Below are 25,316 nucleotides of genomic sequence, written 5' to 3'. Positions count from 1 at the left end.
TGTGTACGGTGTTAGGCCTATATATCACAGTGTCAAGGCATATGAACTAACATGTTATAAAACAAACAACGCAATTATCACAACACATAGGTTGTAATATGGAATCTTTTTTCAGGCTTGGCTTCCCCAGTGATTTTACACACGCACACCGCTACTGCGGTCAATGAAAAATGAGGCTGTATAAGCTTGAAAAAGAGTAATACAGTTAAACACCACAGAGGGAGAAACAATTAAACACAAATAATTACAATTATATATACAGTTGAAGTCGGAAGTTTACATTAGGTTGGAGTCATTAAAACTCGTTTTTCAACCACTCCACAAATTTCCTCATAGATACAGGACATCTACTTTGTGCATGACACAGGTTATTTTTCCAACAATTGTTTACAGAGAGATTATTTCACTTATAATTCACTGTATCACAATTCCAGTGGGTCAGAAGTTTACATACACTAAGTTGACTGTGCCTTTAAACACCTTGGAAAATTCCAGAAAATTACGTCATGGCTTTAGAAGCTTCTGTTAGGCTAATTGACATCATTTGAGTCAATTAGAGGTGTACCTGTGGATGTATTTCAAGGCCTACCTTCAAACTCACTGACTCTTTGCTTGACATCATGGGACAATCAAAAGAAATCAGCCAAAGAATTGTAGACCTCCACAAGTCTGATTTATCCTTGGGAGCAATTTCCAAACGCCTGAAGGTACCACGTTCATCTGTACAAACAATAGTATGCAAGTATAAACACCATGAGACCATGCAGTCATCAAACCGCTCAGGAAGGAGACGCATTCTGTCTCCTAGAGATGAACGTACTTTGGTGCGAAAAGTGCAAATCAATCCCAGAACAACAGCAAAGGACCTTGTGAAGATGCTGGAGGAAACAGGTACAAAAGTATCTATATCCACAGTAAAATGAGTGTTATATCGACATAACCTGAAAGGCCGCTCAGCAAGCAAGAAGCCACTGCTCCAAAACCGCCATATAAAAGCCAGACTACGGTTTGAAACTGCACAAGGGGACAAAGATCGTACTTTTTGGAGAAATGTCCTCTGGTCTGGTGAAACAAAAATAGAACTGTTTGGCCATAATGACCATCGTTATGTTTGGAGGAAAAAGGGGGAGGCTTGCAAGCCTAAGAACACCATCCCAACCGTGAAGCACAGGGGTGCAGCATCATATTGTGGGGGTGCTTTGCTGCAGGAGGGCCTTTAAATTGTTTAACTTGGGTCAAACGTTTCGGGTAGCCTTCCACAAGCTTCCCACAATAAGTTGGGTGAATTTTGGCCCATTCCTCCTGACAGAGTTGGTGTAACTGAGTCAACAAGGAGGTCTACAAACCTGACTCAGTTACACCAGCTCTGTCAGGAGGAATGGGCCAAAATTCACCCAACTTATTGTGGGGAGCTTGTGGAAGGCTACCCGAAACATTTGACCCAAGTTAAACAATTTAAAGGCAATGCTACCAAATACTAATTGAGTGTATGTAAACTTCTGACCCACTGGGAATGTGATGAAAGAAATTAAAGCTGAAATAAATAATTCTCTCTACTATTATTCTGACATGTCACATTCTTAAAATAAAGTGGTGATCCTAACTGACCTAAGACAGGGAATTCTTACAAGGATTAAATGTCAGGAATTGTGGAAAAACTGAGTTTAAATGTATTTGGCTAAGGTGTATGTAAACTTCCGACTTCAACTGTAATTAGCTGAAAATGCAGATAGACTGATCTCTGGTTCCATCAGAATAGACCCAGAATGCCAAGCCTGTAAGGAGCAGAGGACAGCAGGGTGACTGAGGGACATCAGACCACAGGTGGGGAGGACAGAGGCCCACGTGGTGGAGTAGCATGTACAGGAGCGGAGGACAGCAGGCTGACTGACGGGGTAGGGGTGTGGACTGGATGCTGGCAGAAAGTCATCTTAATTGTATGTTTTTTAGCGTCACCCCTAGCTGCCTGAGAGGCAGATTCTCTCTGCATCAATGCCACCAAATACCCAGCATACCAGTAATATTTTCAACCACCAACTTGATGGGCCTTTTTCCTGTAAAGGCTGAACTGTATCCCCTGTTGCCCAGCAGATGTGCCCTGCTTGCTGGGGTGCCATTTCTGAACAGTACAGCCCTCCTGGCTGAGTATATCCGGAGACATAGCCCTGGTGCATTCCCTTTTTACACCCGCGTCTCCTGAGATGCCAAGCATCCTTACTGTAAAATCAAATCAAATCAAAATGACATCTAATCCAAGTTCATAAAACCTCGACACAGGATACAGTGGGGGTGTAAATGGTGGAATATAATGACATGCCTACCTGCAAGCGACCTCTCAACAGTGAAATATCAAAACACAGAGCACACAAGTAACAACAGTAACACAATAAGGTAAGTGGTAAACACATATTTAAAAGTAGGAGTAAAACTAGCAGTAACGGTATGTACTATGTACTGTGCTATGTCATCAAATGGTTATTTACAAGTAGATAAAGTGAGAGGTATAAATAAATAGTAATACAGACACATACTCAGACAAATTCACCCACACACATGCAGGCACACGAGCGCGAGCGCACACACCAGAGTGGCCTCAAAGCTCATCACTAAGCTAAAGAGCCTGGGACTAAACCCGGACTATTTTGTATTGACTGCCGCTACTTGCTGTTTATTATCTATGCACAGTCACTTCTCCCGTACGTCTGTGTACATATCACCTCAATTACCTCAACTAACCTGTAACCCCGCACATTGACTCGGTACCCCCTGTATATAGCCTCGTTAATGTTATTTTATTGTGTTACTTTTTAAACTTGAGTATATTTAGCTAATATTTTCTTAACTCTTATTTTTCTTAAAATTGCACTGTTGGTTAAGGGCTCGTAAGTAAACATTTCATTGTCAGGTCTACACCTGTTGTATTTGGCGCATGTGACAAATACAATTTGATTCAAATTTATTTGATTTGACACACACACACACACACACACACAAACCAACAGTAGCAGGGTTTGTGGGCTGTTATCCAGCAAAGAAGTTCCCCAACTGTCACCAGGCAGCCGCTCAGCACACACACGCTCACACATCAATTTTATATCCACTATAAAGCTGTCGTCTGTCCATAAACAGGCTGAGTGGCACACACTTTCACCTGGCTCTGTACACTGTCTCTGTCTCACTGCCCTGTCACAGGAACAGAGGGGAGGGAGAAAAACACTTTCACCAGAGAAAGAGAGAAAGAGCGAGAGAGACACTTTTACCAGAGGGATGGCGAGTGAGAGGAAGAAGGAAGGCCCCATGTGTTGTACTATTTCTCTTCAGCTAGATTGAGTGAGTTCCTCCTACTGAAAATGTAGCAAAATGGCACTCGATACCGAGCATGGACTTATCTCTCCGTTAGAAATTGAGCTAATTGTTGGATAACTTCCCTAATGAACAGCAGGTTGGCATTTATTGCCACGAGTCTTGTCCCGGAGGCAGAACTGAGGGATTTCCCCTTAGATACAGTGCCTTCTGAAAGGATTCAGACCCCTTGACTTTTTCCACATTTTGTTACGTTACAGCCTTATGTAACAGTACTCTTCTTGCGTTGTGTACAATCAATCCTCGACACGAATTCCAACATGTAGCACCAGTCATGGAGATTTATTCTTTAACAATGTACCTGGTAGGAACAGCACAAAATTGCACGTCATGCAATGCACGGCTCACCATCCAACTCTGCACTCACGCACGCTGGTTTGGTGCTTGTTCACTGGGCCATGTAGTTACCAAAATAATACAATTACAATATACAATATAATATCTTTAACAATGTACCTGGTAGGAACAGCACAAAATTGCACGTCATGCAATGCACGGCTCACCATCCAACTCTGCACTCACGCACTGTACAAAATATATGAACCCCCCCCACCAGACACAGTAAGTTGCTAGCTAGTACTGGCGGGAATTCTTTACAACCAAAATGCACAACCAATATTCTCCAAAAAACATTGCATCTTATGTGTGATGTTCGAATAACATTTACAAACAAATGTATATAAATTGTACACTTAAATCATCACTTGGGAGTATAAAAATCACTTTTGATGTACAGTGCTTTGCAACCAACAACTTACCGCTGGTTTGGTGCTTGTTCACTGGGACGATTCTAATGAAACATCCTCCCTCGTAAGCAAGCTACGCAAACCAGCCAATAAGATGCCATGTTGAGTAGGTGACGGCAAGACAAAACTAAAACCAAAAACCCATTGGCTTAACAATAAAGTGGCAAGGGGAATCACCAATAAAACCCTGTTACACTCCCCCCTACTGAATTCCACTTGCAAAGAAAAAAAATAAAAAAATACAAAACGGCACTGTGCAAACATACCAGATACAGAGACACTCAACATATGTACAGAATAACTCAGAGGAAAAAAAATTTGATATATTTTTATACTACCTAATAGAGAAACTAAAAGGTAAAGCTGTGTATATCAAGGATGCAGACCCTGCTTTAAATCAGTCACTAAATATTCCAGTCATTAGACTATTCTCCTTGAGAATTAGAGTGAAAAGCGGTTGATCAATCCCCTTAGCCCTCATAGGTAAACATGCCTGTTACATGTTAAGTACACTCAGTGACTTTAAAACATCCAAGTAATAAAATAAACTACCATAAGAGAGTTGATCATATCCGTCACATTACCATCTTGCAACCTCTAATCATGGTCACAATGATGTAAAAGCAAAACAAATAAAAGATGCCAATACCATTGACCCTCTATTCACATATTAAACCTTCAAGAGCTAACTGTCTGCTGATTCATAATCTCAATCAGTCTTGACACTGGTTTAAATAGTCTTCCTGCCCTTGACCTAATACGACCCCGACTACCTTCAACTGCATAAGGGGTAACAGTGTTGTGTACTGTTGCAATAGTGGGACTGTCAACACAGTCCGTCTGTAACTGATCAGGTAAGGAATGGTCCGAGTTTGGTAGGTCAGTACGGATATCGTAAGTAGACTGGTCAATTAGCTCACTCACTACACTGTTACGGTCTCGGTCAGATTCTTGAAGACTCTCTGACCGAGGCAGAACTTCCAGCTGCAGTATATCTTCCACAGAATCCAAAGGTGGAATATCCTGAGCATCCAAGGATCGCACATCACCCTCCAGGCTTGTGTCACCTGTTCCTTCAGAAGGCAATTCTGACACCCACACTCTCGTTCTGTACTCAGCATCATCATCCACTGCAGTGTCCATGGCAGCTGAGACCATAAGGCTGTCATTCATGCCCTCAGACTCTGTTAATCCAGACATGTCTGTTCCCTCATCAACGGCAGCATGGGGAAGAGGAAGGAAGTTGACTGGCATTATCAGGTTGCGATGTACCGTCTTCTCCCGTCCAGTGGAGCTGTTCTGAATCTTAAAAGTGTGGCTGTCAGCATTCAACCCAGTGACAAGGTAGACAGTATCCTCCCAACGGTCAGCGAGCTTCCGCTTTCCCCGCTCCACCTTGTTAGCCAGCAACACTCGATCACCAATCTCCACTGGTGCTCCTCTGACTCTTCTGTCATAAAGGTCAGCATGCCTCTTCAACTGCTTCGCTGCAGATGCCTGTGCTGTATTCATGGCTTCTTTCAGATCTCTCCTCAAAGACTGAACAAACTGGTCATAGTCGACAACTTCTGGGTTCTCTATGACTGAGCCAAAGACTATGTCAACAGGCAGTCTTGGCGTCCTCCCAAACATTAGCAGGAAAGGGGCAAAGCCTGTGGTCTCGTGGATTGTACAATTGTACGCAAACGTGATGGACTTCAGCGCCTGAGGCCATCTGTGCTTTGCTCTCTTTGGCAGGGCCCGGATCATGTTTCCCAACGTCCTATTCATCCTTTCGCAGGACCCGTTCCCCATCGGATGGTACGGCGTGGTGTGAGACTTCTGAACACCTGCAACACTCAACAGTTCGGCTATTAAAGCGCTCTCGAAGTTGGCTCCCTGGTCTGAATGTATACGGCGAGGCATCCCGTAGACACAGAAATAGTTGTTCCACAACTGATGAGCTACTGACTTAGCAGACTGGTTCGGACACAAGAAGGCATGAGCCAATTTGGTAAAGTGGTCAGTAACAACGAGCACATCCAAGGACTTGTTTGAAGAATCTTCTGCAGACCAGAAGTCTATGCACACTAGTTCAAGAGGCTCAGTTGTTATTATGCTCTCAAGAGGAGCTCTCGCTTCCGGTTCAGGAGTCTTGCTCACGACGCATCTCCTGCAGCACTTCACATATGCTTTTACCTCCCTCTCCAGGCCATGCCAGAAGAACCTCTGTCTTGTCAGGTAGACTGTTCTCTGTTGGCCCTGGTGACCAGCTTCATCATGGACACCCTTCAACACCATTGCTTTCATGGAGGCTGGAACCACATACAGATACGTTTTCCTCTTTGTAACCACATTCCTTGAAACACGATACAGTACACCCATCTTCATGGTCAACTTGTCCCAACTTCTGAGAAGACACAAAACCTCAACAGTCTCATGGGAACGCTCTCTCCGGGATGGTCTTCTCCCCCTCTCCACAAAGAAGATCACTCTGCTGATCACGTTGTCATCACGCTGCTTACTCATCAGTCGGTCGTGTGGCAGAACATCGACATCGGTCTGCTCTGATGGCATAACAGCCTGTGGAAGCTGTGGCAACAGCAGTGCATGTGAGCCCACTTCATCCCCCCAGCACCTGTGTGAATGAAGAACAGCTGCAACTTCATGTCTTGATAAAGCACCAGATGGGTCAACAGTAGCCTGACAGCTAATGACCACTTCGTTGGAGTCAGAGGCTTTGTCAAAGGGGTGGCTGGACCAGCGAAACACATCTTGCACTCTGTCTGTGCGCACAGCGTCGGCTTCAGCTAGTAAGGTCTCGTACGGGACCCTTGTCAGGCGATGGAGTGCACTGGGTCGTACGAAGGGCTCTCTGCTCAAAGCATCTGCAACAACATTTATTTTTCCAGGGATGTACTTGATGTCAAACTCGTACGGTGCCAGCTTGGCGACCCATCTCTGTTCACAAGCATCAAGCTTTGCTTTGGTCAGAATGTATGTCAAGGGATTATTATCTGTCCATACCGTGAACTGCTGTCCCCGTAGCCAGTGGTGGAACTTGTCACAGATAGCCCATTTCATGGCAAAGAACTCGAGCCTGTGTGCAGGATACCTCGACTGCGCATAACTGAGGGACTTGCTCGCGAAGGCTATAGGTCTCGCTGTAGCTCCCTGTTCCTGCACCTGGGACAGCACAGCACCTAAGCCATTGCTGGACGCATCCACCGAGAGTAGAAAGGGTTTTTCGAAGTTGGGGTGGGCCAACAAAACCTGGTCCAGTAAGGCTTGCTTTAGCTGGAATAAGGCCTGTCTGCATTCTGTTGTCCAGTCGGCAGCCGTCAACTTCCTGACAGGTGAGCGTCGCTTCTTTTTCCAGCGTGGAGCCTTGTGTCCAGTAGTCAATCCAAAGAGAGGCTTTGCAATGGTCGAGCAACCTTCAATGAACTGTTGATAATACACCACCATCCCAAGGAATGACCTCAATTTCTTCTGAGATGGAATGTCAGTGCCATCTTCCATTAGATCAGCTTCTGTTACTCCTGTAATGGCCCTCACCTTCTCAGGGTCTGTAGCTACACCATCCGCACTAATGATATGCCCCAGAAACTTCACAGACCTCTGCAGAAAGTTACATTTTTTTGGCGCCAACTTCAGGTTGTGAGCCTTGAGACGCTCAAAAACCATTTCCAGGCGCTGTAAAGCCAGATCTTCAGTGGGCGCATAGACCAAGACATCGTCAAGGTAACACAGCAGGCTAAGAAAGTTCTGATCTCCAAAGATGTTTAGCATCATCCTCATAAAGGTTGCAGGACTATTACATAACCCCTGTGGCATACGATTGTATTCGTACAATCCAAATGGCGACGTAAAAGCTGTGAATCTCCGGTCATCCTCATGCACTTCCACATTGTAGTAGCCAGAGGTAAGGTCCATTGTCGAGAAAAAGGCATTTCCACCTAAAGCAGCCAGTGCGTCAGCCTGGTGAGGGAGTGGGTGGGCGTCTTTGATGGTGCGAGCATTGAGCAAACGAAAATCAGTACAGAGTCTCAGGTCTCCAGACTTCTTCCATACAAGGACAAGGGGAGAGGCGAACTCACTACTAGACTTCCTTATGATTTCACGTTCTTCCATCTCATTCAATGCTTGTTTGAGTTTCTCATAATGATTTGGTGAAAGGCGTCGGTAGGGCATCCGAAAGGGTTTCTCATCACTCAGTTGAATGCGGTGAAGACATCCGGAAGCTTTTCCACAATCCAACTTGTGCCTGGAAAAAATAGACTGGTACTCAGCTATGAGCTGGATGAGTTTCTTCTTACCAGCAGGAGACGCTTGACAGGAGTTGACATCAATATCAGTCAAACCTAAGTCACGTAAGACCTCAGGTTCGCTTGAACTGTCAGGTCCGTCAGTATCGTGAAGTTGGCTGGAACCGTCATCAGTCAGTGTCAAGTCATCTTGGCAGTCAGTGAGTATATCAGCCGTTCTCTGCACTTGCTGCTGCAAAGCTGCTGATGAATCATCATTCACACACGAACAGTCAAAGTCCTCTAGAGCCATGCAAGGAAAGACATCGGCTAGAGTGGCGTTTCGTCTCAATGTCACGGTCTTCTGAGAAGGGTTTATCACTCTAACAGGGAGCCACCCATCCCCCCGCAATAGAGCTACTGTCCTCCCTACTAGTATTGACCTTGGTGTTGACCTTGAACTGCTGGGCTCAATGAGAACAGCACTGCCCGCTGATAGATTCTGAGTGTTTCGTAGTCTGCCCCAGACTAAGTGCTCCTGCATAGGCTCTAGAGTCACCGCCCCTTTTAGTCTCACAGTTCCAACTTTGTCAGGTACTTCACTGTCTCTCCATCTCTCCACATTAGCCATCATATTGATTAGCTTGCTCTCCTCACCCCCGTCACACCCAGGAGTATAAGCCCTCTTCCAGAGATCTCCATCCGTCTTCAGGTGGCGAATCAAGTGCTTTAGGAGATTGCTGCCCAAGATGAGGTCATCACTCTGGCCTTCAACCACCAGTGTAGGCACGGCAACTACACATCCGTACACCTCCATCTCCAGCTCACATACTCCCAAAGGCTTCGTCTTCAACCCACCACAACCAACCAAGACTACCTCTGTAGGACTCAATGATGGACTTTTCAACACTCCTGCACGCAACAGTTCAGGTAAGACCCTAGAGCTCAAGGTACAAGCCATGGATCCACTGTCAAGCATAGCTCTCATTTCCACTTCTCCTCCTATTAACACCTTGGCATAAAATAAATCATCATGTGCGGAAAGCCTCTGTGTGTTCTGCATTATGATACTCTTCTCAGTCTCCATTTCGTCACAAACACTTTTATATACAGACTCCAAATCAACAGCTCTCACCGATGGGGACTCTACAAAAGGCCCAACACTCTCCCCTTCTACATGCAGGCCTACTAGTTTTCCGGGAGCTGAGCAGTGGTTACTGTAGGGACTCCACCAGCTGTGCTCAGAGCTGCGGCCTTGGGGCACTGAGAGCGTGCGTGGCCAGCTACATGACAAAGAAAGCAGAGGTGATTGGCCCTGCAGTGAAAGTAAGTATCATGTCCAGCATCCCCGCACACGTTACATGGCCCATTAGACTTCACTTTGCTCCTATTCCCTTTCTGGAACCTATGGTCAGACTGTTGTGGTCTCTGCTCCAGCACACGCTCCAGCATTGCAAGGATACGTTCCATCGGCTCAGCTGAGCCCTGAATTGTCTGGGCTGGGTAAGGCAACGTATTGGGTACTTCCATGTGGGGCCTCACAGCAGGCATGGTGATCGGCATGACAGCACCAACTTCCTGCTTCATTGTTGTGATGGCTGGGGTCACCTTAGATAAGTGAGAGTACCTCTGCTCCCTCCTGTATTCATCCAGCCTCTCATGAACATCTGCAGCAGTCCACTGCTGTAATGGCTTGCACTTAAAGATAAGGGACAGTTCAGCGTTAGGGCAATGTCTGATGAACATGACTGTGAGCTCACGAGATGGGTCTTCAACACTCTTTTTCTGTCTCTTTAGACAATCTTCAGCAACCTCCATAGCCCTGTTCAGTCTGAGCCAATATTCAAATGGTTGTTCATCAGTCAGAGGTAATGTGGCATAAAAGTCAGCGAGGGGCATGCTTGAAAAAGCAGTGTCACTAAAATGTTGTTTCAGTATGTCAAAGATGGGACTCGGGCCTTTAGATAAATCAACGGAGGGATTGCTGCGTATGCCAACTTTAACAACATCGCGGGCCCTTCCCATAAGCCTACCCATAACCTCAACAGCTTGGTCCATCACAGATACATCCCTCTTACGCATGTAAACCATGACCATATCCTCCCACTCATGCACTGTGCACTTTTCAGAGCCATCCCCCCGAAAGTACACCGGTTCCCTGATATCAGACTTCAATACCAGGTTCAGGCCCGACACATCCAAACCCCTAGAGCTGCATGCATTCCCCATAACATTGTCCCCAACATGTCCAACAATTGCCTTTGACTCCAAACAGGAGGCAATGTTCTCCCCAATGGAATGACCAATCTGCTGTACTATGTCTGCTATGAAATCCATGGAGACCTCCCCACTCCCTGTATTTGGCAAAACTCTGTCATACACATCCTTGGGCGTTTCCATGGGTACACTATCATCAAAACTCCCAAAACCCTCCAGTTTAGGCATAGGTGTAGAAGCAACTGGAATTTTGCCTGAACCCCTACCAACAGATGGTGACAGATTAAATGACAGGAAACCCCTACCTCTCCCAACACCTTCCATTTTAACAATGGGAAATCAACACACTAATAAAAATGTAACTAGCAAAAAAATGCATATATATATTTCTTTCTTTAACGTCACGTCAAAATCGAACCTATATCTAGTACACAGGTAAAACTCACCCTACTTATATCAGATATACATTAGAATTGCAAATAAACAAGTAACACAAAAGTTATATCGTTTATCTGTGAAGTGTCTCAGCCAGAGAAATCATCAATTTCGATAATAAAACGTTGATGGCGCCCTCTTGTGGCGAAATGCGATATCGCACTATACTGCACCAGCAACGTCTTATCTGGTTCTTCAACGGCAACCACGGCGAAGTTCTGAGATGGAAATCCAGCGAAGGATGATCCGATCCAGAAGAACGGTCACGGCACCACTGTAACAGTACTCTTCTTGCGTTGTGTACAATCAATCCTCGAGACGAATTCCAACATGTAGCACCAGTCATGGAGATTTATTCTTTAACAATGTACCTGGTAGGAACAGCACAAAATTGCACGTCATGCAATGCACGGCTCACCATCCAACTCTGCACTCACGCACGCTGGTTTGGTGCTTGTTCACTGGGCCATGTAGTTACCAAAATAATACAATTACAATATACAATATAATATCTTTAACAATGTACCTGGTAGGAACAGCACAAAATTGCACGTCATGCAATGCACGGCTCACCATCCAACTCTGCACTCACGCACTGTACAAAATATATGAACCCCCCCCACCAGACACAGTAAGTTGCTAGCTAGTACTGGCGGGAATTCTTTACAACCAAAATGCACAACCAATATTCTCCAAAAAACATTGCATCTTATGTGTGATGTTCGAATAACATTTACAAACAAATGTATATAAATTGTACACTTAAATCATCACTTGGGAGTATAAAAATCACTTTTGATGTACAGTGCTTTGCAACCAACAACTTACCGCTGGTTTGGTGCTTGTTCACTGGGACGATTCTAATGAAACATCCTCCCTCGTAAGCAAGCTACGCAAACCAGCCAATAAGATGCCATGTTGAGTAGGTGACGGCAAGACAAAACTAAAACCAAAAACCCATTGGCTTAACAATAAAGTGGCAAGGGGAATCACCAATAAAACCCTGTTACACTTATTCTAAAATTGATTCAATCACTTGTTTTCGTCAGCAATCTACACACAATACCCCATAACGACCAAGTGAAAACAGGTTTAGACATTTTTGCAAATGTATTACAAATAATAACAGAAATACCTTATTTACATAAGTATTCAGACCCTTTGCTATGAGACTTGAAATTGAGCTCAGGTGCGACCATCTCTGCAGCACTCCACCAATCAGGGCTTTATTGTAGAGCGGCCATAAGGAAGCCACTCCTCAGTAAAAGGCACATTACAGCCCGCTTGGAATTTGCCAAAAGGCACCTAAAGGACTCTCAGACCATGAGAAACAAGATTCTCTGGTCTGATGAGAGATCCATGATGAAAACTTGCTCCAGAGCGCTCAGGACCTCAGACTGGGGCGAAGGTTTACCTTCCAACAGGACAACGACCCTGAGCACACAGCCAAGACAACGCAGGAGTGGCTTCGGGACAAGTCTCTGAATGTCCTTGACTGGCCAAGCCAGAGCCCGGACTTGAACCCGATCGACCATCTCTGGAGAGACCTGAAAATAGCTGTGCAGCGACGCTCCCCATCCAACCTGACAGAGCTTGAGAGGATCTGCAGAGAAGAATGGGAGAAACTCCCCAAATACAGGTGTGCCAAGCTTGTAGTGTCATACCCAAGAAGACTCGAGGCTGTAATCGCTGCCAAAGGTGCTTCAACAAAGTACTGAGTAAAGGGTCTGAATACTTACATAAAATGTGAAATTTAAGTAGTATTTTTAAATCTTTTTTTTGCAAACATTTCTAAAAAACAGTTTTTGCTTTGTCATTATGGGGTATTGTGTGTAGATTAATGAGTGAAAAAAACAATTCGATCAATTTTAGAATAAGGCTGTAACGTAACAAAATGTGGAAAAAGTCAAGGGGTCTGAATACTTTCCGAATGCACTGATGGCCAGCTGCAAAGTCAACATTGTCTATATTGAAAAAAATCATGAAAACTAAAATGTATTCAAGGTTAGGGTTAGGCATTACGGTTAGCAGTGTGGTTAAGGTTAGTTTTAAAACCAGATGGTATGACTTTGTGGCTGTGCCAGCTAGTGACCACTCTGCAGAGCTGCCTCCAGAACAACATTCATGGCGAAAAATGCTAACCTGCTAATGAACAGGGAAATACAGACAAAAAAACAGCCCAAAAAAAACAATAACGATCATTTATAGTAGAGGTCACCATCGTTTCAGTTAAACTCCTACCAGGTGCATCTTGCCATGTTATTTGTCTACACACTAAATAACATGGGAACACACACCTGTTTTTAGAGGGAAACATGAGGGTATTCATTGAATGCCTCAACTGTGCCGAGGTACAGGAAGAGTAGCTGTACCGTGTGCGATTAAGGTTAAAACAAGGCCAGCATGTCTACTGGCTGCCAGTACACTTACCCTTCGTTGTGGAAGATGGTTCTGAAGCAGTCGACGAGGCTCTTGTAGTTGTGTGGATCACTGGTGCCTCTCTGGATCTGAAACCTGACGGAACGACATCGCATCAGAACAAATGCAATACGCACCGAGTACAGCCAATATCGGGAACAGCTTAGTTGGATACGTGAGAGGGGCTGTTCTTTGAGAAACTCTCATCTTGGAATATTGATTACGTGCGTGTCATAGATTGATTTCAAAGGGACATCATCGTCCGAATTATCATGTAAATGTCCACACTTATCCATTTACTCTCCTCCCTCCCCTCCCTCCACTCCTAACCACAGGTCCCTGCAGCCCAGAGGAGAAGTCAAACATTTACTTAACCCAGCCTATATCCAATTAGCCCCTCAACTCCTCAGGACCGGGACCAACCTTTACGTAGCTAGCGCTGAATTCTGCTAACACGCTAGTAAGAAGCATTGTAACAGCTCCTGGGTTACGTGTAAACGTTTTAATATGATAGAAGCAGTCGATGGGATTTTGTGTTGTACTAAACATGCTGCTAAACCCCCTAATAAAGACGTCTGAGCTCCGTGTAAATCTTTTACATGATACAACCGCTGGAAGTGCGGGGATACAGAGAGGTGGGCGGTAGGGCTGGGGTTTTGGTGAGGGGATGGTGAGGGGATGGCTGAGGGCTGCAGAGCATTGGCGAGACTGGGGGCGTGAGAGCTGTAAACAGGGGTAGGTTGGAGGCCATCAAGGCTGGGGTATTGTTAAGAGGATGGTTAGGAAGGGTTATACGTTATATATTTGGGGAAGAGAAGGTTGGGATGCCTTGAAATGATTTTCTTTTCACTGCTGAAGGCCCTTTGGCTCTCTGGACACGACTCCTCGACCAATGAAAGGATGGCACAGCGAACAGAATCACAAATCAGCACATTGACGTCACAAAAGCACCCCCTGAACATTACAATTGTCATGACAAACAACTGGAAGACAGAGAGAGAGAAAGACAACGAGAGACAGAAGAGGGCTCAGTGACAGAGACATAGTGGAGAGGAGTCTGGGAGGAGGGAGAGAAAGACAACGAGAGACAGAAGAGGGCTCAGTGACAGAGACATAGTGGAGAGGAGTCTGGGAGGAAGGAGAGAAAGACAGCGAGAGACAGAAGAGGGCTCAGTGACGGAGACATAGTGGAGAGGAGTCTGGGAGGAAGGAGAGAAAGACAGCGAGAGACAGAAGAGGGCTCAGTGACGGAGACATAGTGGAGAGGAGTCTGGGAGGAAGGAGAGAAAGACAGCGAGAGACAGAAGAGGGCTCAGTGACGGAGACATAGTGGAGAGGAGTCTGGGAGGAAGGAGAGAAAGACAGCGAGAGACAGAAGAGGGCTCAGTGACGGAGACATAGTGGAGAGGAGTCTGGGAGGAAGGAGAGAAAGACAGCGAGAGACAGAAGAGGGCTCAGTGACAGAGACATAGTGGAGAGGAGTCTGGGAGGAAGGAGAGAAAGACAGCGAGAGACAGAAGAGGGCTCAGTGACGGAGACATAGTGGAGAGGAGTCTGGGAGGAAGGAGAGAAAGACAGCGAGAGACAGAAGAGGGCTCAGTGACGGAGACATAGTGGAGAGGAGTCTGGGAGGAAGGAGAGAAAGACAGCGAGAGACAGAAGAGGGCTCAGTGACGGAGACATAGTGGAGAGGAGTCTGGGAGGAAGGAGAGAAAGACAGCGAGAGACAGAAGAGGGCTCAGTGACGGAGACATAGTGGAGAGGAGTCTGGGAGGAAGGAGAGAAAGACAGCGAGAGACAGAAGAGGGCTCAGTGACGGAGACATAGTGGAGAGGAGTCTGGGAGGAAGGAGAGAAAGACAGCGAGAGACAGAAGAGGGCTCAGTGACGGAGACATAGTGGAGAGGAGTCTGGGAGGAAGGAGAGAAAGACAACGAGAGACAGAAGAGGGCTCAGTGACGGAGACATAGTGGAGAGGAGTCTGGGAGGAAGGAGAGAAAGACAGCGAGAGACAGAAGAGGGCTCAGTGACGGAGACATAGTGGAGAGGAGTCTGGGAGGAAGGAGAGAAAGACAACGAGAGACAGAAAAGGGCTCAGTGACGGAGACATAGTGGAGAGGAGTCTGGGAGGAAGGAGAGAAAGATCCTCTCCTCGTACGGCCCTCAATGGTAGGTCATGAGGTCAGCAGTAAGTCGTCCAGGCGGGTGCCTGATGGAGCCATAAAGGGCCACGGGTCCTAACAGGGGAGGATGGGTGAGGAGGGGGAAAAGAGTAAATAGGGGCAGAGGAGAGAAGGGGGGAGGAGGAGGGGGGAGGAGAGGGAGAGGAGTAGGGGCGATGACAGGGGAGGGACGGGGCAGGGGAGGAAGAGGAGGTTGGAGAAGAGGGAGGACGGGTGAGGTTTAGTGGGGTGAGCAGACCTCATATCGCCACACTCTTACAGGGAGTGTCCCCAAAATCCTATTTGGTGGATTCCCCAATAGCTTGTAACCCGTGGCTGAGCCTAGGTTAAAACACAGTAATAAAGAGACGTCCAACACCATATTAAAGATAAGAAGAAAAGGAGTGGAAGAAAAGGGGAACTATGGAAGAAAGGATGGCGGTGTTGGAGGGGTGTACGGGGGAATTGGGGTGCCGTAGGGTGGGGGCATACCCAGAAGATTTAAGACCAGTGGGGCTTGTAAACAAATTCAAATCGAGCTTAATTAAAGGCATATGAGTCCAGGGTCAAGGCTTGAAGGGGTCCTGTCCCTTAGTAACCCCCGATCCCTCTTGCCTCGCTCTCTCCTATCTCTCTCTCAGGGCCAGTTCGGGTCGGGGGGTTCGGGTCGGGGGGGTTGGGGGAGAGGTGGACTGAGAGAGAGAGACACAGAGGTGGATCGGAGACAGAGATGGAGAGAGCAGAGTAGAGGTGGAGGTGGTAGGGCCATGGTCCGGTCTCAGCCCCCTGACTCCACACCTGACCCTGGGGTCAGCTCATTTCCTCATGGCCCTTCTCTACCCTGCCATAAAACCAGGACCAAAGAGCTAGGCTCAGGGAGGGAGAGATAATGGGGAGGAAGCTACAAGCCTCAATAGGAGAGGAAGTAGGAGAGATAATGGGGAGGATGACCAGAGAGAGGAGGCCATGGCCCTGGAGGAGAAAGAAGCCTCGAGTAGAGAGGAGGAGAGATAATGGGGAGGACCACAGAAATAGGAACCAGAGGAGAGGAGGCCTGTGGGCCCGGAGGAATAGGCAACCTCAGGCCTCAGTGGTCTTCGTGTGGGAGGGTGTGACTACTAGCGTTGCCTTGCCTTTCACAATCAATGTGAAGAAGTGCTGAAATGACTAACACTGATCATGACGATCGTCATTTGCCCTGCAGGAGAATATCGAGTTTGACAAGGCACGGGTTCTGCAGAGTAGATAAGCAGCTTTCTGAAGTAGACAAGGAGCTTCCAGTGTTAATGTGAGCCAGACGAAACGCTGAGCGCTGAGTGGCTTGGTTGACTGGTAAAGAGAGAGATAAGCTGGCGTCAGTGAGTGACTCTGCTCTGGCGGATCCTCTCGGCCTTGGATCCTTGGAGCCAGGAGCAGCCGTCTTGGCGTCGTAAACTCAGCAGACAGACAGACAGACAGAACAGGAACCAGAGGAAAGCCCAGGGGCTTCTTTAAAACATCACACTCCCAGCGTCCCTCTCTCCCTCCCTCTCTTCCCGGGCCAGAACCGGACGAGATGTACTCAGAGGTGATGAGATGTGGGAGTTCATCAACAGTCACTTCCCCTCTCTACTCCCCTCCTCTCCCCTACTACCCTCTCCACTCTTTCTGGCCCAGTTTTACAAGCTCTGGGAGCTTCACCATGAGACTGGCCAGGTTGAGGGGGTAAGGGGGTGAAGGCCAGGGCAGATTGGTGCTTCTGTGAGCCTATAGACTGGAGAATAGCATTCAGGGTTAAATAATCCTCCACCCCGTCACCTCTCCACCCCAACCACCTGACCCCAACCTCCCTATAAAAGACACAGATCCTAGGCTGCGTCTCATTTGTCACCCTAGTCCCTTTACAGTGCACTAGTTTTGACCAGAGCCCATCGGGGCCTATATAGGCAGAAGCAGCAGTGTTTCAGGGCCAAACAGGGCAACATGGACCAGGGGCCGTGTCCCCCAACATACCCCAGAGGTAATGGGAAACCGGGGCTTGGGGACCAACCAATTAATTTATATATACACTAGATGACTGACAGGTGCCGCTGTTTTGAAGTCACTGCACTTCCATCTTGACACTCCCCCACCATTCTAAAAAAGATTTTAGAAGCTATAAAAATGCATTTATTAATGTCTACATTTGTTTTTGCCACATTTATTCTATTGCAGACACCTGCATACTTTTAAATTGTATTATGCTAAACAAACAAAACAAAAAATAACCCAAAAAATTCTTATTGTATAAGTTCTAATGTTACTGTCCCCACTACAACAACAAAACTACTTAGACACGTGTCATTTTGTCCTTGAAATATTTTATTGAAATACTGTAGAATTCCATTCATTCCTGTGGCGGATTGCTTCTTCTGAGGAGTGCCAATATGGCCGACCGGTGGCTACAAAGCCTCTCATTGGCATACATCGCATCAGAAATCCAAGCACACACACACACACACACGCGCAAGCACACACACGCGCAAGCACACACACACACACGCAAGCAAAAACACACACACGCAAGCAAACACACACACGCAAGCAAGCAAGCACACGCACGCAAGCAAGCACACACACACACACACACACACACACACATAATGATTTAAAATAACTGCCGATGGGAAGGGGCAGGGGTTATTGGGTTGATCAAAAGGCAAGAGGTTTGATGGGCCTGATTTTAAAAGGGCAGGCCGCTCTTTTAAAATGAGTCTTTTAAATTTGGCCTTGTTAAATTGTGTTGGGTATTCCCTATGCGAGAGGAGAGGAGAAAGGGGTGGGGAGGAGAGGAGAGGGGAGGGGGGAGTAGGGGACGAGAGAAGAGGAGAGGGAAGGGGGGGTAGGGAACAAGAGAGGGGAGAAGATTAGATGAGGAGTCGGGTAGAGAGAAGGAGAGGATAGGTGAGGAGAGAGGAGGATAGGTGAGGAGAGAGGAGAGGAGTTTAGATGAGGAGTCAGGTAGAGAGAAGGGGTGGATAGGTGAGGAGAGAGGAGAGGATATGTGAGGAGAGAGGAGAGGAGTTTAGATGAGGAGTCAGGTAGAGAGAAGGGGAGGATAGGTGAGGAGAGGAGGAAAGGTGAGGAGAGAGGAGAGGAAGGGAGGATAGGTGAGGAGAGAGGAGATTAGATGAGAGGATAGGTGAGGAGAGAGGAGATTAGATGAGGAGTCAGGTAGAGAGAAGGGGTGGATAGGTGAGGAGAGAGGAGAGGAGGGGAGGATAGGTGAGGAGAGAGGAGAGGAGTTTAGATGAGGAGTCAGGTAGAGAGAAGGGGAGGATAGGTGAGGAGAGAGGAGGGGAGGATAGGTGAGGAGAGAGGAGATTAGATGAGAGGATAGGTGAGGAGAGAGGAGATTAGATGAGGAGTCAGGTAGAGAGAAGGAGAGGATAGGTGAGGAGAGAGGAGAGGAGGGGAGGATAGGTGAAGAGAGAGGAGATTAGATGAGAGGATAGGTGAGGAGAGAGGAGATTAGATGAGGAGTCAGGTAGAGAGAAGGAGAGGATAGGTGAGGAGAGAGGAGAGGAGGGGAGGATAGGTGAGGAGAGAGGAGAGGAGGAGAGGATAGGTGAGGAGAGAGGAGAGGAGGGGAGGATAGGTGAGGAGAAAGGAGGGGAGGATAGGTGAGGAGAGGAGAGAGGAGGGGAGGATAGGAGGTGAGGAGAGAGGAGAGGAGTTTAGATGAGGAGTCAGGTAGAGAGAAGGAGAGGATTGGTGAGGAGATAGGAGATTAGATGAGGAGTCAGGTAGAGAGAAGGAGAGGCTAGGTGAGGAGAGAGGAGAGGAGGATAGGTGAGGAGAGGAGAGGAGGGGAGGATAGGTGAGGAGAGAGGAGAGGAGAGGAGGAGAGGATAGGTGAGGAAAGAGGAGAGGAGGATAGGTGAGGAGAGGAGAGGAGGGGAGGATAGGTGAGGAGAAAGGAGGTGAGGAGAGAGGAGAGGAGGGAAGGATAGGTGAGGAGGGGAGGATAGGTGAGGAGGGGAGGATAGGTGAGGAGGTGAGGATAGGTGAGGAGAGAGGAGAGGAGGATAGGTGAGGAGAGAGGAGAGGTGGGGAGGATAGATGAGGAGAGAGGAGAGGATCGAGCTTAATTAAAGGCATATGAGTCCAGGGTCAAGGCTTGAAGAGGATAGGTGAGGAGAGAGGAGAGGAGTTTAGATGAGGAGTCGGGTAGAGAGAAGGAGAGGATAGGTGAGGAGAGAGGAGAGGAGTTTAGATGAGGAGTCGGGTAGAGAGAAGGAGAGGATAGGTGAGGAGAGAGGAGAGGAGTTTAGATGAGGAGTCGGGTAGAGAGAAGGAGAGGATAGGTGAGGAGAGAGGAGAGGAGTTTAGATGAGGAGTCGGGTAGAGAGAAGGAGAGGATAGGTGAGGAGAGAGGAGAGGATAGGTGAGGAGAGAGGAGAAGAGGGGAGGATAGGTGAGGAGAGAGGAGATTAGATGAGAGGATAGGTGAGGAGAGAGGAGATTAGATGAGGAGTCAGGTAGAGAGAAGGAGAGGCTAGGTGAGGAGAGAGGAGAGGAGGATAGGTGAGGAGAGGAGAGGAGGGGAGGATAGGTGAGGAGAGAGGAGAGGAGAGGAGGAGAGGATAGGTGAGGAAAGAGGAGAGGAGGATAGGTGAGGAGAGGAGAGGAGGGGAGGATAGGTGAGGAGAAAGGAGGTGAGAGGAGGGGAGGATAGGTGAGGAGGGGAGGATAGGTGAGGAGGGGAGGATAGGTGAGGAGGTGAGGATAGGTGAGGAGAGAGGAGAGGAGGATAGGTGAGGAGAGAGGAGAGGTGGGGAGGATAGATGAGGAGAGAGGAGAGGATCGAGCTTAATTAAAGGCATATGAGTCCAGGGTCAAGGCTTGAAGAGGATAGGTGAGGAGAGAGGAGAGGAGTTTAGATGAGGAGTCGGGCAGAGAGAAGGAGAGGATAGGTGAGGAGAGAGGAGAGGAGTTTAGATGAGGAGTCGGGTAGAGAGAAGGAGAGGATAGGTGAGGAGAGAGGAGAGGAGTTTAGATGAGGAGTCGGGTAGAGAGAAGGAGAGGATAGGTGAGGAGAGAGGAGAGGAGTTTAGATGAGGAGTCGGGTAGAGAGAAGGAGAGGATAGGTGAGGAGAGAGGAGAGGAGTTTAGATGAGGAGTCGGGTAGAGAGAAGGAGAGGATAGGTGAGGAGAGAGGAGAGGAGTTTAGATGAGGAGTCGGGTAGAGAGAAGGAGAGGATAGGTGAGGAGAGAGGAGAAGAGGATAGGTGAGGAGAGAGGAGAAGAGGATAGGTGAGGAGAGAGGAGAGGAGTTTAGATGAGGAGTCAGGTAGAGAGAAGGGGTGGATAGGTGAGGAGAGAGGAGAGGAGGATAGGTGAGGAGAGAGGAGAGGAGGGGAGGATAGGTGAGGAGAGAGGAGAGGATATGTGAGGAGAGAGGAGAGGAGTTTAGATGAGGAGTCAGGTAGAGAGAAGGGGAAGATAGGTGAGGAGAGGAGGATAGGTGAGGAGAGAGGAGAGGAGGGGAGGATAGGTGAGGAGAGAGGAGATTAGATGAGAGGATAGGTGAGGAGAGAGGAGATTAGATGAGAGGATAGGTGAGGAGAGAGGAGATTAGATGAGGAGTCAGGTAGAGAGAAGGGGTGGATAGGTGAGGAGAGGAGGATAGGTGAGGAGAGAGGAGAGGAGGGGAGGATAGGTGAGGAGAGAGGAGATTAGATGAGGAGTCAGGTAGAGAGAAGGAGAGGATAGGTGAGGAGAGAGGAGAGGAGGGGAGGATAGGTGAGGAGAGAGGAGAGGAGAGGATAGGTGAGGAAAGAGGAGAGGAGGGGAGGATAGGTGAGGAGAGGAGGGGAGGATAGGTGAGGAGAGAGGAGAGGAGGTGAGGAGAGAGGAGAAGAGGGGAGGATAGGTGAGGAGAGAGGAGGATAGGTGAGGATAGATGAGGAGAGAGGAGAGGAGGGGAGGATATGTGAGGAGAGAGGAGGGGAGGATAGGTGAGGAGAGAGGAGAGGAGGTGAGAGGAGGGTAGGATAGGTGAGGAGAGGAGGTGAGGAGAGAGGAGAGGAGGATAGGTGAGGCGGTGAGGAGAGAGGAGAGGAGGGGAGGGGAGGAGGGAGGATAGGTGAGGAGAGAGGAGAGGAGGGAGGAGAGGGGGTGGAGGATAGGTGAGGAGAGGAGAGGAGGGGAGGATAGGTGAGGAGAGAGGAGAGGAGGGGAGGATAGGTGAGGAGAGAGGAGAGGAGGAGAGGAGGTGAGGAGGGTAGGATAGGTGAGGAGAGAGGAGAGGAGGTGAGGAGAGAGGAGAGGAGGGGAGGGGAGGAGGGAGGATAGGTGAGGAGAGAGGAGAGGAGAGAGGAGAGGGGGTGGAGGATAGGTGAGGAGAGGAGAGGAGGGGAGGATAGGTGAGGAGAGAGGAGAGGAGGAGAGGAGGTGAGGAGGGTAGGATAGGTGAGGAGAGAGGAGAGGAGGTGAGGAGGTGAGGAGGAGAGGAGGTGAGGAGAGGATAGGTGAGGAGAGGAGGGGAGGATAGGTGAGGAGAGGAGGGGAGGATAGGTGAGGAGAGGAGGGGAGGATAGGTGAGGAGAGAGGAGAGGAGGGGGGATAGGTGAGGAGAGAGGAGAGGAGGGGAGGATAGGTGAGGAGAGAGGAGAGGAGGAGAGGAGGTGAGGAGAGAAGGAGAGGAGGTGAGGAGAGGAGGGGAGGATAGGTGAGGAGAGAGGAGAGGAGGGGAGGATAGGTGAGGAGAGAGGAGGGGAGGATAGGTGAGGAGAGAGGAGGGGAGGATAGGTGAGGAGAGAGGAGAGGAGGAGAGGAGGTGAGGAGAGAAGGAGAGGAGGTGAGGAGAGGAGGGGAAGAGAGAGGAGAGGAGGGGAGGATAGGTGAGGAGAGAGGAGGGGAGGATAGGTGAGGAGAGAGGAGGTGAGGATAGGTGAGGAGAGAGGAGAGGAGATGAGGAGAGAGGAGAGGAGAGAAGGGGAGGATAGGTGAGGAGATAGGAGAGGAGGTGAGAGGAGAGGAGGTGAGGTGAGAGGAGAGGAGGTGAGGAGAGAGGAGAGGAGGTGAGGATAGGTGAGGAGAGAGGAGGTGAGGAGAGAAGGAGAGGAGAGAGGAGAGGAGGGGAGGAGAGAGGAGAGGAGGGGAGGATAGGTGAGTAGAGAGGAGAGGAGGGGAGGAGAGAGGAGAGGAGGGGAGGATAGAAGAGAGGAGGTGAGGAGAGAGGAGGTGAGGAGAGAGGAGAGGAGGGGAGGAGAGTGGAGAGGAGGGGAGGGTCGAGAGGAGAGGAGGGGAGGAGAGGAGGAGAGGAGGGGATGAGAGGAGGAGAGGAGGGGATGAGAGGAGGAGAGGAGGGGAGGAGAGGAGGAGAGGAGGGGAGGAGGGGAGGAGAGGAGGGGAGGGGAGGGGCGAGAGGAGAGGAGGGGAGGAGAGGAGGAGAGGAGGGGATGAGAGGAGGAGAGGAGGGGAGGAGAGGAGGAGAGGAGGAGAGGAGGGGAAGAGGAGGGGAGGAGAGGAGGAGAGGAGGGGAGGAGGGGAGGAGAGGAGGGGAGGAGGAGAGGAGGGGAGGAGAGGAGGAGAGGAGGGGAGGAGGAGAGGGGGCTCTCAGTCTCTCCCATAAATGACATTTAGCACTTCAAAACCCTTCTATCCAAAATATTCATTGAAAATAATAAATACGATGGTTTTATGATGTAAATAGTTCCAGAGCCCTATATTTATTACATCTAAGATTAGAAAATACGTCATGTTCTCCATCGTAAATGTTTTAATAGCTTAGCGTCGTTGTTTGTTGGTATCTATGTGGACAGTTCGCTATAGAGCCAGTCCCAGAGTCCCATTCCTGGTCTGTTAGCTTACACCTTCGTGCACGACAGAGTGTAAAGAGTAAATGAGTGGTGGAGAAAAATTGGGTGAGAGAGAGAGGCAGAAAGAGAGAGAGAGGCAGAAAGAGAGAGAAAGTCAGAGAGAGAGAGAGAGGCAGAAAGAGAGAGGCAGAGAGAGAGAGAGAGAGAGAGAGAGAGGCAGAGAGAGAAAGAGAGGGAGAGAGAGAGAGAGGCAGAGAGAGAAAGAGAGGGAGAGAGAGAGAGGCAGAGAGAGAAAGAGAGGCAGAAAGAGAGAGAGGCAGAAAGAGAGAGGCAGAGAGAGAGAGAGAGAGAGAGAGGCAGAGAGAGAAAGAGAGGGAGAGAGAGAGAGAGGCAGAGAGAGAAAGAGAGGCAGAAAGAGAGAGTCAGAAAGAGAGAGAGGCAGAGAGAGAGAGAGAGAGAGAGAGAGAGAGAGAGGCAGAGAGAGAGAGAGGGAGAGAGAGGCAGAAAGAGAGGGAGAGAGAGAGAGAGAGAAAGAGAGGGCGAGAGAGAGAGAGAGAAAGAGAGGGCGAGAGAGAGAGAAGACAGAGACCCAAAGAGAGTCACTGTTGGTTATCCATCATCTGAGATCTGAAGTGCATAAGAGAATCCAGAAGGCAGCATTAAAAGGAAATCATTTTTTTACAGCCAGACAGTTAATTTTAATGAGGGAGATCATAAAGACGGCACAAGTCCATAGCATCGGTACATGAGGTTAAGGGCAGATCAGCTTTCTAACCTAAAATGATACAACATGGAACACAGAGGGTGGGGCAGCATCCAATCAGAGCCCCGGGTAGGGAGGACCAATCGCTCGTCAGAGCAGGAAGGGAGAGACCAAAACAAAATGGTTCCTCTAACATCCGCTGAGAGATTGCCTGGATAAATCACGATGTTACTGTACTGACCAAATTGCTTAGTGTAGAGCTAGTTAACGACGTGAATACATGCAGATATAGTGACATCTTTACAGGATGTCCGCTATATAGCAATGGATTACGGCCTTATCTTCTTCACAGTGCTCATAAAGTTAGATGATAATTCCAGGAGACGTGCACACTTTAAAGTGATAGATTTTAAAAAGTCAACAACAAGGAAAAGTAATAAGACTACTGTAAATCCCATTCGGGAATAAAAGTCGTTATTTCCTTGACAAACTGCTAGTGGAGAGAGAGAGAGAGAGAGGAAGAGGGGGGGGGGGGGTAAAGAAAGAGGAGGCCAATAAAGCCGATCCTTTGGTGGGAAAGAGATAAAGAAGAAGAGGGGGAAGATGAGAGATGAGAGTAGGAGAGGAGAGAAGAGAAGAGAAAGGAAGTGATAAAGTCATGGCACTTGTGACCCCGGCCGGACTCCAGGGTTTTGTCTGGACCAGGTTGGGTTTCACCTGCACCACAGGCCCACTGGACCAGAGAGCGAGAGAGAGAGAGAGAGCGAGAGAGCGAGAGAGATATATATATAGAGAGAGAGGTAGAGAGGTAGAGAGAAAGGTAGAGAGAGAGAGAGAGACTAGAGAGGTAGAGAGAAAGGTAGGGAGAGAGAGAGAGAGAGAGAGAGGTAGAGAGAGGTAGAGAGAGAGAGAGGTAAGAGAGGTAAGAGAGGTAGAGAGAGAGAGAGAGAGAGGTAGAGAGGTAGAGAGAAAGGTAGAGAGAGAGAGAGAGAGAGAGAGAGGTAAGAGAGAAAGAGAGAGAGAGAGTGTGTCGCAGACAGAAAGCGTATATTGTACGTGTGCGAGCCTACATGCGTGACCACGTGTGTGGACGTAACCCAGGTCATGTTGGCGTCCACGTTATACGGGAGGTAGGGAGGGTGGCTGTTACAGTTGTTCACATATTCACAGCCATGACATCTCCATGACATGACTACTACCGCTGCCTCCCACTGCCCCTAACCCTAACCCTTTTTCCTACTAAAGGTGTCCGCGTGCTTCCCA

The 25,316-nt window shown here is 48.4% G+C and overlaps 1 protein-coding gene across 1 annotated transcript in view; it reads right to left on the bottom strand.

Annotated features, from left to right (window-relative positions):
* The window catches only part of slc25a21 (solute carrier family 25 member 21), an 84,232-nt gene that overhangs the window by 43,630 nt on the left and 15,286 nt on the right, over window positions 1–25,316 (bottom strand). The window contains exon 2 of the mRNA XM_039009846.1: window positions 13,418–13,501. Within this exon, the coding sequence (XP_038865774.1) occupies window positions 13,418–13,501 (84 nt within the window). The remainder of the gene's footprint in view (window positions 1–13,417; window positions 13,502–25,316) is intronic.

The sequence above is a fragment of the Salvelinus namaycush genome, chromosome 15 (assembly GCF_016432855.1).
Source record: "Salvelinus namaycush isolate Seneca chromosome 15, SaNama_1.0, whole genome shotgun sequence".
NCBI classification, from domain to species: Eukaryota; Metazoa; Chordata; class Actinopteri; order Salmoniformes; family Salmonidae; genus Salvelinus; species Salvelinus namaycush.
Note: the sequence above shows the minus strand (reverse complement) of the source record. Positions and strands in the feature narration are given on the sequence as shown.